This window comes from Mustela erminea, chromosome X, assembly GCF_009829155.1.
Source record: "Mustela erminea isolate mMusErm1 chromosome X, mMusErm1.Pri, whole genome shotgun sequence".
NCBI lineage: Eukaryota > Metazoa > Chordata > Mammalia > Carnivora > Mustelidae > Mustela > Mustela erminea.
In genome coordinates this window covers 33705475-33720311 of record NC_045635.1, presented here as the reverse complement: position 1 = coordinate 33720311, position 14837 = coordinate 33705475, and the positions used below count along the sequence as shown (strand labels likewise).

The 14837-nt window shown below is 41.2% G+C and overlaps 1 protein-coding gene across 4 annotated transcripts in view; it reads left to right on the top strand.

Moving 5' to 3' along the window:
* Positions 1-14837, top strand: part of RPGR (retinitis pigmentosa GTPase regulator) — an 85722-nt gene that overhangs the window by 60653 nt on the left and 10232 nt on the right. The window contains exon 18 of one of the 4 annotated variants that reach the window (XM_032329847.1): positions 1230-1465. The exons of 2 other annotated variants lie outside the window; for them this stretch is intronic. In XM_032329847.1, coding sequence (XP_032185738.1) covers positions 1230-1379 — 150 coding nt within the window. In that variant the 3' untranslated portion in view covers positions 1380-1465. Of the gene's footprint in view, positions 1-1226; positions 1466-14837 lie in introns of those variants that run through there. One more of the 4 variants, XM_032329846.1, reaches the window with a different exon arrangement.

Genomic DNA, 14837 nt, shown 5'->3' with positions numbered 1-14837 from the left:
GAAAAGGGAACTATTTTGAAAAGGATTACATGGGGGTATCTGCGTGGCTCAGTCGGTTAGGTGGGCTGCCTCTTTATTTTTGCTCGGGTCCTGATCTCAGGGTGGTGAGACTGAGTCCCACATTGGGCTCTGTGCTGGGCATGGAGTCTGCTTGAGAGTTTCTCTCTCTCCCTCTCTCTCCCTCTCTCTCTGTCCCTCCTTCTGCTTGTAGTCTCTCTTTCTCTAAAATAAATAAATCTTTTAAAAAAGACTAAATGTGAATTTGAGAGCTAAATACAAGCAGTGAAATCAAGTCATAATTATATGGGCTTAATAGATTGGCAGAAAAAACAGGTGAACTGAAAGCTTGGCCTGAGGGAAATATTCAGACTGAAGCACAAAGAGACAAAAGGAAGCAAAGTGTAGACGAGAGTCTGTGAGATATTTATGGTGCTATGAAAAGGTTGAAGGTATGTGTATTTGGAATCCCCGAAGGAGAAGAGAGAATAGGACAGAAGTACTATTTAACGAAAGAATTTCTGAGAACTTACCAAGGCAGAAAGATATTAGCTCTAAAATTCAAGAGGCACTACAGACTTCAAGCCGGAAAAATATAAACCCACACCAGTGCAGTTCATTAAAACAAACAAACAAACAAAAAAACAAAACCCTTTAACTCTTGTAATGGAGCAGGACTCCTATTTTTTTTTCTAATGTACACCCAAGAATAAGAGAAGGAATGAATGCATCTTTAGTCTTATACTCAGAGGTAGAGCCCGCTGTGAACATGTGTGTGTGGTTGCTGGTGTGAATTACCCAGACCTCTTTGTGAGCATTGTGGGCTTGGAGCCTGAAGCACAGAGGGAGTAAATTGCTTCCTGGACCCAATTCCATTGTGTTTGGGGGCGGGTTTTCTGGCACCAGCCAGTTCTCCTGGCCTCCACTCCTTTCTGACCCTGTGTACCCAGAGATAGGGTCAGAGTCCACAGGGTAAGGGTTCACTCCCACAAGACTGCCCCCTCCCCTGCTTTGGACAGTTTTTAAGCCCACCTCTCCCTCTTCCATTCTGTCCCACATTTGGGCAAGCTGGTAAGAAAGCCCAGGTACTGGGGCACCTGGCTGGCTCAGTCAGTATAGTTGCGACTCTTGATCAGGATCATGGGTTAGAGCCCCATGGTGGGTGCAGAGATTACTTAGAAACACAGTCTTAAAAAGAAGAAAAACCCAGGTGCTCTTGTCTTTGGCAGCAGATGAAAGTTCGAACCTTGGCCTGTAAGCTGGAACACTTACTCCAGCCCCACTCCCCGACGACCACAAAAATTTCAAGCCAGTCTTCTTTCCCTGCTTTCTCAAACCATTCTCAGACCAGCTTGGGAAGCCAGCCCTGCTCTACCCCATAAGCCTCATGATATGTGTAATAAACCTTCCATACCTCCTGGGTGTGTGTGTGTCCTCATCACTTTCATCATCAGAAGTCAATCTTAAGGGTTCATTTCACCCACAATACCACTACAGATAAGAATAGTAAAAGTGATCAGAAAGAGATTACCTCAAAAAGAACACTTACGACTCGTAACTGACTTCTCAACAGAAACGACAAAATCTAGAGTATACTGATTTTTTTAAAAGCACTGAAAGAAAACAACTGTCAAATGAGAATTCTATGTCCAGAGAAAATTTGTTGCAGAAATGAAGGGGAACAAAGGCATTTTCAGACAAAAACTGATAGTCGTTACTAGCAATCCCACACTAAAGTAATCATGGAGGGTTTTGTTCCCTAAGATAGTTGTTCTCCACCAGGTGAGGGGTGAGGGGGCGATATTTGGAGACATGTTGTATTTGTCACAATGAGGGTGGGGGTGAGAAGTAGAGGTGCTACAGACATCTAGGTAGAAGTCTGGGGATGCTGCCAAGCTTCCTACTGTGCACAGGGAAGCCCCCCAAACAAATGAATTCCTGGCCCCAAAATGTCAGCAGTAGCAGTTGAGAAACCTTGCCCTAGAGGAAGGGAAATTTAGGATGACATAGACACTGGTACACGCTTTGTAGCAGCTCTCTTCACGCTTTCCGAAGCTGGAAACTACACGCAGATCCCTTCTGTGGTGAATGGAAAGCAAATTATAGTAGGTCCCTATGATGGGCTACTACTCCGCATTAAAAAGTTATGGATAGGGGCACCTGGGTGGCTCAGTGGGCTAAGCCCCTGCCTTCAGCTCAGGTGCTGACCCCAGGTTTCTGGGATCAAGCCCTGCATCCTGCTCTCTGCTCAGCAGGGAGCCTGCTTCCCTTCCTCTCTCTCTCTGCCTGCCTCTCTGCCTACTTGTGATCTCTCTCTGTCAAATAAAATCTTAAAAAAAAAAAAGTTATGGATACACACCAAAGACAAGTGAATCGCAAAAGCATTATGCCGAGTGAAAGACACCAGTCTCAACTGGTTACTGATGTAGGATTTCATTGCTAGGACATTCTTGAAAAGACAAAACTAATGTTGGGGAACAGATCAGTGGTTGCAAGGCTTTGGGGTAAGAGGAAGAGCGTGTGACTACAAAAAGGTAGTATGAGGGTATTTTTTGCTTGTGTGTCCTGATTTGAGTGGTGTTACCTGAAAATAAAATTTATAGAACTGTACACACAAAAAAGGTCTTTTCGGGGCGCCTGGGTGGCTCAGTGGGTTAAGCCGCTGCCTTCGGCTCAGGTCATGATCTCAGAGTCCTGGGATCGAGTCCCACATCGGGCTCCCTGCTCAGCAGAGAGCCTGCTTCCCTCTCTCTCTCTCTGCCTGCCTCTCCATCTACTTGTGATTTCTCTCTGTCAAATAAATAAACAAAAAAGGTCTTTTCTGTTACATGTTAATTTTTTAGATACAACGGAAATATGCCTTAAAAAATTTTTATTCAAAAAAAAGAAAAACTTTATTCAGCCAAATTGTATGTACCAAGGCAATGAGGCCTGACAGTTTAGCCTAATCTATAGGTAAAATTTGGCTTATCGTAGATGCTTGGTTCTTAGCCAAAGGCCTGTGTAAAAGAGAAGTTTTTTAAAATAATAACTGCCTATGCCTTCCCAGGTTCTCATTCACTGGGTCAAGACTAGGGCCCAGATATGACTTTTAACATGGCTCTGTAGGCATTTGTCCTGCATCAAGTGGAAAATAACTGATTTCAACTCACAAATTACTACAAAACCTCAGAATGTTATTTCTCATAAGCCAGCTGCTATAATAATGGCATCAGAAATGTCCACATTATTTTCTGTGAAAGGTACTGGTTGTATCAGTCTAGGTAGTTTAACTGCTTTAACAAACACTCCCTAAGTCTGAACCATTTCAAGCAGTAAGTGTCTATATCTTGGTCGTGTCAAAATACACCAATGGTAATACAAGGGTAAGCAGATGGCCTTGCTTCACCCAGTAATTCAGGGACCTTGGCTCTTATCATTTGGTGGCTTTGGTCTGACCTTTATGCCTTAGTGTCCTCCAGGCCTGGAAGCTGTACATCTCCCCTCCGCCTACATTCCATTGGCATTCAAGGGTATGGCTCCACCTTCAAGGGAAATTGAAAATGGAGGCCAATTATGATTCCAGGAACACAAAGAAACTGCCACAGTTGGATGTACTTCCTCTACAGGCCAATGGAGGGCCATTGCACATGCCTTTGCAATGATCTGAGTGAAGGACAATGGATAATGTTCTACTTTCTGTAGTTTAGAACTCATTTTAAGACCGTCCAATCAGCGTAGAACAGTCAAGTTTCCAAAGCATTAAGTGTGTGTTCCATAAAGGAACTGAATTCCAAATTCCCCTTTGCCAATGTAAGTACATGCTAGCTTCAGCAGCAATGACACATCTTGGCACGACTCTCGGCCTTTTTTTCTTTTCCTTCTCTCTCCCAGTAAGTCTTTTGCATGTGACCTTCAAGAACCCAGGAGCTGGTCTTGCTGTAACACTCAGAGTCTAGGTGTCGTATCTAGAAGTCACTTTTTTCCCACCCCATTCTTGCTTTTGATCACAAAGGCCTGCTGACGTCACCCATGATCGTTTCCCGGGTACTCCAGGGAATGAACTTGTCCTGTAGGTTTGGTCATCTCTGTTCTTCAGACTGTTTTCTTTCCCTCCCTACCACGTGCACTTGAAAGAACCCATTCTCTACACATTTCTTACGACAGTATGTGAAAGTATTATCCATAACTCTAACGTGTACTGTCTATCTTCGCACAAGTGATAAATTGGGTGGGGTCCGTGTGATGGCATTCTAGAAGGGCTCCAAGAAGAAATCACACACGGAATGTCCCATACCTTCCACCCTCTCCACTTCGCCACTAGAGAAATGATTTTTTGGCTCGTGTGACAGGGATGCCTGCAAAATTTGTATGTGTAAGAAGACGTGGAAAGGGGAGGAAATGGAAGAATAGAGATTGTCTGTGATCTCCTGAGAGAGGACTTTATCCGCTCTTTTCTGAGAAAAGCCTACATATCAAACAAAAAGAATAATGGGCACCTCTTGCACACACACGGAACAGACAGCATTTGTATTGATTTGAAAGCAAATTTTGTTTCCAGGACCTGATGACTCGCAAAGGATTCTATGCTACCTCCTTCCTGAAAAGCTGAATGGAGTGACATAACTGGACAGTGTTTTTCCTTTCTCTCATAATCATTAGTAAAGGGATGGCTCCTGCAATCAGTCCTTCCATGTAAGTGTTTTCAGGAGTCAGGAGAGCGAGTCCCCCAAGAGGCCCCAACCCAGGCTTCAGCATGAGGTCAGTGTCAGAACAACATTGTAGGGTTATGACTTCATAGGGGTAGGATTTCACATTTAAAAAACCAGCAAGGGTCGCCTGGGTGGCTCAGTGGGTTAAGCCGCTGCCTTCGGCTCAGGTCATGATCTCGGGGTCCTGGGATCGAGTCCCACATCGGGCTCTCTGCTCAGCGGGGAGCCTGCTTCCCTCTCTCTCTCTCTGCCTGCCTCTCCGTCTACTTGTGATTTCTCTCTGTCAAATAAATGAATAAAATCTTTAAAAATAAATAAATAAATAAATAAAAATAAAAAACCAGCAAAATTTGCTTTCATTGGGGATTGAAATGTGAGACCTCAGGCTCAGCGTGTGGGTGAAGGAAGAAGAAAAGGGAGAGAAGATACATGTGTAGACGGACAAAATTGATGTCCACTAGGCATCGGCTGTGTGGTTTGCAAGTGTCTGTGTCCCTTGATCCCTCCGATTCCCCATGCTTTCCCTCTTACACTCTCATAGGGAGCCCAGCAGAGCACTTGTCTCAGGGTTGGTGTCCAATACTGAGGGCAGTCCTCATGAGAGAGAAAATTGGGGGGGGGGGGTTGAAGGAAATGCGACATTTCATAAACCATGGGAGACATTAAAAAGTTGCCTTGAAGGGACTGAAATGGCAAAGCTTGAAAGAGAAATGAAACCCAAATAACACAGAGAAGCATGTTATGTTTGAATCTGAGCTTGAACTATCTGAGCATCACTGAAGAGGCAGAAGCAATCTGGTTTCGTAACACAAGGGCACTTTCCTTTAAGCAACTACCTGCCATGTCCAAGTTTCTTGAAACAATATAAATGACTTTACCGATGACCACAGAGTGTGCCAGACCCTCTAAATCTTAGGGTAAAAATCTGACCTCTCACGATCTCCTACAGGGAATGGTCTTTTGTTGGTGCGAGGCTCAGTGGAGTTGGAAAATTGTTTCTGTGTTTATTTCCGAACAAAGAGAAACTGTTCGCAGCTCTCTGTAGCAAGAGGGTCAGCCACTGTCACTTGCGTTTGGCAGACACTCCCAGGTAGGTAAGCAATGGGAAAGCTTTGTGGTGGAAACAGATGGAAGGCTTCAGGTATGCTCCAGTTAGAGAAGTCCTTGGCCTGGGGAAGCTGGGGGCAGGCTAACAAGAAAGAGGGACATCCTAGTGGTTGTACTGAAGAGCGAATTTGCCTTTCTCTGGTGAGCCCTGAGTTGGAAACAGGGGCAAACGTTAGAGAAGTTGGCACGTCCTGACCATTCTTTTTTTTTTTTAATATTTTTAATTAAAAAATTTTTTAAATTTTTTAAATTTTTTAAATGACATAGAGTGTTACATTAGTTTCGGGTGTACAACATACAGATCCGAGTTCTCTATACCCTATGCTATGCTCACTACAGGTGACGTCTGTCACCATACAGTGCTATTACCATATCATTGGCTATATTCCCTATACTGTGCCTTTTATGGTTGTGACCTACTCATTTCGCAATGGGAAGCCTGCATCTCCCACTCCCCTTCACCCATTTTGTGCGTCCCCCGGCCCCCTCCCCTCTAGCAACCTTCGTTTGGCTCTCTGTATCGGTTTCTGCTTTTTGTTCATTTATTCATTTGTTTTGTTTTGTTTAGATTCCACCTATGGGTGAAATGATACAGTATTTGTCTTTCTCTACCTGAATTATTCCACTTAGCATAATGCACAGTAGGTCCATCCATGTTGTTGCAAATGGCACACTCTTGTCCTTTCTATGGCTGAATAATATTCCATTGTGCGTACATGCCGCATTTCATTATCTATTTGTCTATCAGTAGATACTTGGGTTGCTTCCATGGCTTGGCTATTGTAAATAATGCTGCTATAAACATAGGGGTGGATGTGTCTTTTCAAATTAGAGTTTTTGTTTTCTGTGGGTAAACACCAAGCAGTGGAATGATTGGGTCATACGATACTTCTACTGTTAATTTCTTGAGGAACTTCCATACTGTTTTCCAGAGAGGCTGCACCAGTTTGCATTCCTACCAGCAGTGGAAGAGGGTCCCCCTTTCTCTGCATCCTGGCTAACACGTGTTGTTTCTTGCATCATTAATTTTAGCCATTCTGACAAGTGTAAGGAGGTATCTCATCGTGGTTTTGATTTGTATTTCCCTAGTGATGAGTAATGTTGAGTGTCTTCTCATGTGTCTGTTGGCCATCTGGATGTCTTCTTTGGAGAAATGTCTATTCAGGTCCTCTGCCCATTTTTAACTCAGATTATTTGTTTTTGTTTTTGCTTTTTTGGTGTTGAGTTGTAGGAGTTCTTTATGTATTTTGGATATTAACCCCTTAGCAGCTATATAATTTGCAAATATCTTCTCCCATTCAGTAGGTCAACTTTTCATTTTATTGATGATTTCCTCGACTGTGTAAAAGTGTTTTATTTTGATGTGGTCCCCGTAGTTTATTTTTGCTTTTGTTTCCCTTGCCTTAGACGTATCCAGAAAAACATTGCTACAACCGATGCCACAGAAATTACTGCTTGTGCTCTTGTTTAGGATTTTTATGGTTTTAGGTTTCACATTTAGGTCTTTAATCCATTTTGAGTTTATTTTTGTTTATGGTGTTAGAAAATGGTCCAGTTTCATACTTTTCCATGTAGCTGCCCAGTTTCTCACACCATTTATTAAAGAGACTGTCTTTTCCCTATTGTATATTCTTGCCTCCTTTGTCACAGATTAATTGACCATGTAAGAAAATTGTGTTTATATTTCTATAATTAGTTATTTACCACCTCAGAAATTTTTAGAAAAAAAACCAGTGAAATATAACAACATTTGAAAACAATTTTCTCTGCTTTTAGAAATACTCCATATTTGAATAGGAAGGCTAAAAATTTATCCTCTACAGCTGCCAAAAAAAAAAAAATAGAGCTCAAAGAAATTGACCAAACCAATATTTTGAATGGCTTTATTATATTTCTCATTTCAGTTCTTATACTTTTCAACTCTAGAATTTTCATTTGGTTCTTTTTTTATCATTTTTTCTCTATTGAGACTCCCTCTTTGTTAACTCTTTATTGGCATATTTTCTTTTAATTTATCAAATAGAGTTTTTGTCACTTCTTGAACAAATTTATAATACCCCCTTCAAAGACATTCTCTGGTAAATCCAACATCTGTGTCCCTTCACAGTTTCTAACTGGCTACTCGTTTCCTGAGTTTAAGTTACATTTTCTAGTTTCTTTGTACATCTGGTAAATTTTGGTTTAAAAGTAGACATTTTAGACAATATTTTATATAATATGTTATAATAACCCTGACTTGTTTTATTTTCCTGAGAGTTTCTTTGTCTGGTTGCTTTGTCTGGTGTTTAGTAACTTGTCTGAATGTAAGCTGTAGAATCTGTTTTAACCCAACCCCAACCCACATCATCCCCCTCTAACTCCCAGTATGCAGCTGGTGACATCTCTTCAGATGTTTAGGTCTTATTTTTATACTTTTGCCCCACTTTCTAAAGGTTCACTCTGGGTCTGAATAGCTTGACAGTTGGCCAATTAATTCAGCTGCAGTTGTGTTCTAACAACTGAGTCCACAATGCTTCCACCCTCTGCTGGATGAACTATGTGTGGTTAAGGAATGCATAGTCAGTTCTCATGTTTCCCTGGGCTTTCGCTTTTCTCCAGGATCTTTTGGGCCTCCCCAGTGTTTTTATTTGGCCGTCCACTGAGGAGGTATGGAGAATTTATCTCGGTATTTCTGTGTTTCTCTGATTTCCAGGGAAATCTCTGATTTCCTCTGATTTCTGATTATATATCTGGCTATAAATCAACATTCACTTCAAAGCAGAACCTCAGCCTTCGACTATCAAAGCTGGGATTTACCCCCCCCCCCAAACCAAGTCCGTCACTTATTACTGGCAAATCTATGGGTTTTCAACCTTTACCCTTTATTCTTCACAGGTGTTACCCCCAGTAAATCTCTTGCACATTTAATTCCATACTGGCATCTGCTTTTCAGAGTACCTAAATGGACACAGTGGATGGCATAGTTAAATGGATCAGCTTTCCAGTTTTCACTGATGAGGTATCCAAACTTTAGTTGGATGATCTGGAATCATCCTCATTCATGAAACCAGGACTGCTCTGGAACCAGCAACTCATCTCTGTCCAGGTCTACTGGCTTAAATCAAAGATATTGCTCAATGCCTGAAGGAACCCAGAGGGAAAAGTCTTCCTGTGGGAAGGGATGAGGCAATCATATTGGGGGGCATTCAGTGGCCATTTGAATTTAGTCAGTTTTCACCAGTCTGTTGTGGGAAAGCTAGATTAGGACCCAAGGGAGGATCCACAGGGAATATCCGGGCAAAAGCCTGAGCCAAGAGGTAAAAAGGGGCCATATACCCAACAGCCTTCTAAGATTTCCTAATTGTATTCAAGAACTGCATTTAACTGCTAGAAGTAGAAACCTGAATACATTGGCTAAAAACACAATGGTTTGTTTTCTTGCATAAAACAAGCTCACAGATGGTCAGACTACTATTCGTGTGACAACTGCACAAAGTCATCAGGGATCTAGGATCATCTTTTGTGCTCAGCCATTCTCACCATGTGGCTTCTGTTTTTCTGTTGCAAGGTAGCTGCCGACACTCCAGCCATTATGTATGCAGTCTAGGAAAGCGAATGGAAGGAAATCAAAAAGGCTTTCCCCCAAAACTGAGTCAGCTCCTTTAAAGAAATTTCCCCAGTCGCATACACCACTTCCACCAAATCCTATTGGTTAAAACTTGATCACAACAAAAGAGAGCATAAAATATAGTCCTTTATTCTGTACCCAGGTTTCTGTTATTAAACAGAAGCCTGCCACGATGATCTTTCAGTTTAAAAGATCTACATTGATCTAGTTGAAGTTGAACAGCATGACCAGAAAGAGAGAGGATCTTGGGGTAACATTTTTCCTTACGGCTCCCACAAGAGAGACAAGAGGGCAGATTGAACCCCTTTTGTGAACCATGCGATAGAATCTTCCATGACCAACAGTTGCCATACAAGAGTCAACTCACTACTCTAGAGACCCTGGAAAGAACTCAGACATGAGACTCCATAGGATACAACTTCGTGATTTTTCTACATGTCATTGAAGACTTCTTTTTTGTTTTGAATAACAGAAATTGGAAGGGCTCAGCCATATCTCATTTTAAAAAGGAGAGATGGTTCTGTTATAAACTTCCTTAACCAGTATAGTCTTGCATGATCATGGCTCCCCAGGCTTACCCCCAAGAATGTATCCAGTGTTTTAAAATAGCATTTTAACAAAATACAATCAACCAAATTGGCTATGAAAATCTACTAAATACAAACTCAGATTTGGTAACAGCCTCTCTTACACACACACACACACACACACACACACATACACACACATTCTAGTGATGATCTAGATATCATCCCAGATCTAGAACTGACTCTGATAAACCACAGTTGCAACTTACTTGAATATCTTTATTTACCAGAGAAATCTTCATTGAACACACAGCACGGACTTTAGAAGAGTTTCCTAAGAAGTGGACAGTTTTTTGCTTTCTCTTTTATTATTCATAGAACATGAATGAGTCATTTTTCTAGGCCTGAAGCCCTGTGTTGATGAGACATATAAGTATAGAGAAATGAGAATAACTCATGTCAAGGAGGTATATGTTGTATCAGAAACTTTCTTGAATGGGAAGTGTTCAGCAAGAGAGACCCACACTTGGTTTTCCCCATTCTGGACACCAGACCCTTTCCTACAACTATAAGGCAGAAATACATAACCCTTGGAAGAAACATTTCACCCAGAACTCCATGAGGACAACCTGGAAATTTACTAAGAATCATAAATGTATAAATTTTATCGTAAAGGCAAAGCATGATGTTATACAATAATTATAACATTAATATTTGAAAAGCGCCTACACACCACACACTGTTCTAAGTGCTTTCTCTTTATTTAACTCATTTAATCTTACCAACAAGCCCATAAAAAACGTTTTATTATCCCCATTTTCAGATGTACACATGAGTCACAGAGAAGATAATTAACATAAGAACACACAACTTGTAAATGGGTTCCTGACTTTACAAAACTTGTGCTTTTAACCACTGTGGATTATGTAGAATATAGCATTTCATTTCATTTCCTACAGTAATTTTTATTTCCTGCCTTTCATTTCCTACAGTAATTTTTATTATTTTCTCTCTGAAGAATTGATGACTATCCTTTGCCAGGTGTGACTAAGAAAATGGTCTTTGTTTTGGTCCCGTTTTCGTTTATGTTGTTCTGTTGTTACGTTGTTAGTCAAGTTCTGGTGACAAGTCCTCTTCTGGGTGTCACATTGCCACCTCCACTGGGGTCTGTATTAAGTGAGGCCACATGTGTTGGCTTTGTAGCATGTCAACTTAGCTAAACTGGAACTGTGTTTTCCAGAATTTTGTCCCTGATGTAGTTTTGGTTTCTGATGGACCACAACAGATTTGAGAAGGTAAAGACGAAGCAATGGTCATTATTCCCTGAAGGTCAGTGTAAGGCGCTGGGCAACACCGGAAGCACGTGCGTTGCCACTGTTAGGGTGGCTTGGGACAGGAGATTCCGGGCCTGCAGACTCTTCAGCTCCTGCCTGCTCTCCTTCAGCTTCAAATTCTGGGCCACATGCAGCTCCATGAGAAAAGATGTGGCTTCTGCAGGTTACCCACATCGTCAAAACTAAAAATGGTAAGAGATGCTTTCTACTTTGTTCTGTGGCTTCCAGTTTATCCTTGGTCTCTTCCACTTCAAGTTCAGTGTCTCTTTCTTCTAGCCCTAATACCCATAGTGACCTCAGGCTCATCACCGTGTGCAGAGACAACAGCTTCCCATGCAGCACCTCGCCAGCTCCCACATTATGTAAGGTCTCGTCCTTGTTGTAAATTCCTAATTCCATATCACATAGGGTGGTTCTGCTTTCCCAATCGGGAACTCTAATGGACAAACTCATTTCTACTGTGATAAGCAACTAACAGAACCAGCGGCTTAACATAACAAAGGATTATTTGGAGCTCAGATTGTAAGTCCAAGGTGAGTCAGCAAGGTGGGTGATTGGGGTGGCTCTGCTCCGTGTAATCACTCACAGCTCACATTTCCGCTTATTACCCAGATGCTTTCCTCTTGCCTGCAGTGGACCCTAATGGTGCCCCACCCTGATCTCTTCCTTTAGGCAGATGCACACATCCCCAGCAGCTGAAGGTGTTGGCCAATGGCTCACAGCTTCTCCGTCTTCTAGAAAGTTGCCCTTGGCCAAAAGCAAGCCTCTTCAGAGAGAAGGTGATACCTCTATCTCTGGGGAGTGGACCTCAGCCAATGATTGAATGACAAAGGGTTCCAAAGGCCATCTCTCTTGTCTCAGTGTGGGACTAATTGTAGTGCTCCAGAAGTATCCCTTAGTATTGGACCGAATCGATTCTATACCTAACACTACTCATTTGCTTGGATTTCCTCATGCTCTGTCTTCTTTCCCTAAATTTCTTTATCCTAAGAACATACCCCAACAAATCACTTGAACAAGAATCTTACACTCCTACGAAACCTGATCTAAAACATTCCCACACACAGAACATATTCCATCATTCTCCCAGGGAGCCACTAAAGTCCCATCTAATCAACGAATCTAGCTCATAGTCCTGCATCTCTGGGTGATGCATGGTATCTACATCTGGACCAGCCTTGGTTCTACTTGGTCTGAAAGACTAACAAAAACGAAAAATTATCCAGCTTACCTTCCAACATACACCTAATGTGTAATGGCAAAAATCAACACTCCTATTTGGAAAGGGGCAAAAGGGAGATACACAGAAGTTGCTGAAATGTGGCAATTTAAAAACTCTGCTTTGCAGATGATTGGAGGCCCTATGCTGAGAGTGAAGAACATTCTGGATCAGGCCCTGGTTTTCTCTCTTGCAGTAATGCCACTGTCCACTGTTCTTTATGGTTTCTGGACCTGCTCTTTGGAGGTTTTTCCTTGCCGTATCTTTAAGATATACATATGCCCTCTTTAAGTCTGTATAGCTCTTTCAGTTGCCCTTAGAATATCGCAGATTAAAATTAAAATTAGAAGATTGGTTTTAAGTCTTAACTACTCAAAGGCTTGTTTTGTTTGGTATTGCCCAGGCTTGTGGCTTCCTGAGCAGCATAAGACTCTCACTAACTGAATTGACTTGTTGCTTCTGGGTGGCTCAGTCGGTTGAGCCTCTGACTCTTAGTTTTGGCTCAGATCATGATTTCAGAGTCATGAGATCGAGCCCCATGTCGGGCTCCGTGCTCAGTGGGGAGTCTGCTTGAGAGTTTCTGTCTCTCTCTCTCTACCTCTGCCCCTCCCCCCATTCTCCCTTTCTCTCAAATAAACAAATAAAATCTTTGAAAAAACCTTAATAGACTTAACAATAGGTAAATAGAAAAATAAAATGTGGTATAGCCATATAACCAGATATTATTTAAAAGAATGAAGTGGTCACACATGCTACAGTGCAGATGAACCTTTAAAACATTATGCTAAGTGATAGAAGTCAGACACAAAACATCACAGATTCATGGTTCCTAAGGGCTGGGAGGAGGCAGAGTGGGGAGTAACTGCTAATTGGCGTGATGTTTCTTTTTGGAGTGATGAAAAGGCTATGGAATTAGATCATTGTGATAGTTATACAACTTTGTGAATATACTAAACATTATTGAATTATATACTTAAAAAGTAAACTTAGTAAAAACTTATTAGATTTCGTAACATATGATTGTAATTACTTCTGTCTTGCAGTCACACCCACAGTTCTTCTGGGGACATAATTAACAGATCTGGCACATTTTTTTGCTGTTTTCTAACTTCCCCATCTTTATCTTTCTCTTGATTGGATGTTAAGGGATTAGAGGACAGAGAAGACCAAACTCTTAATCAGATCTTTTTCCTAAGTAATTTTACATAAGGGAGAGATTTTATTGAGGGCCACACCCTTAATCATAGCACTTTTCAAAACATTGCTTTACTGCAGTATAATTGAACTAAACTGCATATATTTAAAATGTACAATGTGACAAGTTTTGACATATGTGGGTGTACGTGTATTTACATCCATACTCAATGTAATGAACCCATTCTTTCCTAAAGCTTCCTTATGCCCGTTTGTGACCTTTCCTTGCCACTCTTCTCCATCTATTCCCCCCATCACTAATAGGTTTTCTGTTCCTATAGATTAGTTTGCATCTTCTAATATTTGTGTAAATGGAATAATGCATTGTGTACTCTTTTTTGTCCAGCTGAATTCACTCAGCGTGATTATTCTGAGTGAAATGGCTGGGTCTTATGGCAGGTGTATTGTTAACTTTTTAAGAAACTGCTAAACTATTTTCCGAAGTGGTTATAACATTTTACATTTCCACCAGCAATGAATGAGTTTCAGTCTCTCCACATCTGTGCCAACACTTGGTATATATGGCAGTGTTTTAAATTTGAGTCTTTCTGAAAAGTAGTGATCTCATTTTGGTTTAATTTTTTTAAAGATTTCATTTATTTATTTGAGTACAGTGAGTGAGCGTACTTGAGTCGATGGGGGGTTGGGGGGACAGGCAGAGGGAGAGAGAGAATACCAAGCAGACTCTGTGCTGGGCGTGGGGCCTGACACAGGGCTTGATTTCACGACTCCAAGATCACAACCTGAGCTGAAAGCAAAAGTCGGGTGCTTAATCAACTGACCCACCCAGGCGCCCCTCATTTTCATTTTAATTTGAAACCATATATCTACTTTGATGAACTCTCTTTTATGAATTCAGGGGATTGTTTATTTTCTTAATATTGAGTTTTGAGAGCTCCTTTTATATGTTGAATATGTGATGTTTTCTCTCCATCTGTGGTTTTTCTAATGCTGTCTTTTAAAGAGCAAAAGCTTTCAATATTGATGAAATTCTATTTAACAACATTTTTCTTTTTTTATGAGTTGTGCTTTGGGTGTTATATCTAAGAAATGTTTGCCCACCTCAAGCTCACAAAGATTTTCCCCCTGTTTTCTTCTAGATATTTTGTAATTTTATGTTTTACATTCAGGACTACAATTCTTTTTGAATTAATGTTTGTC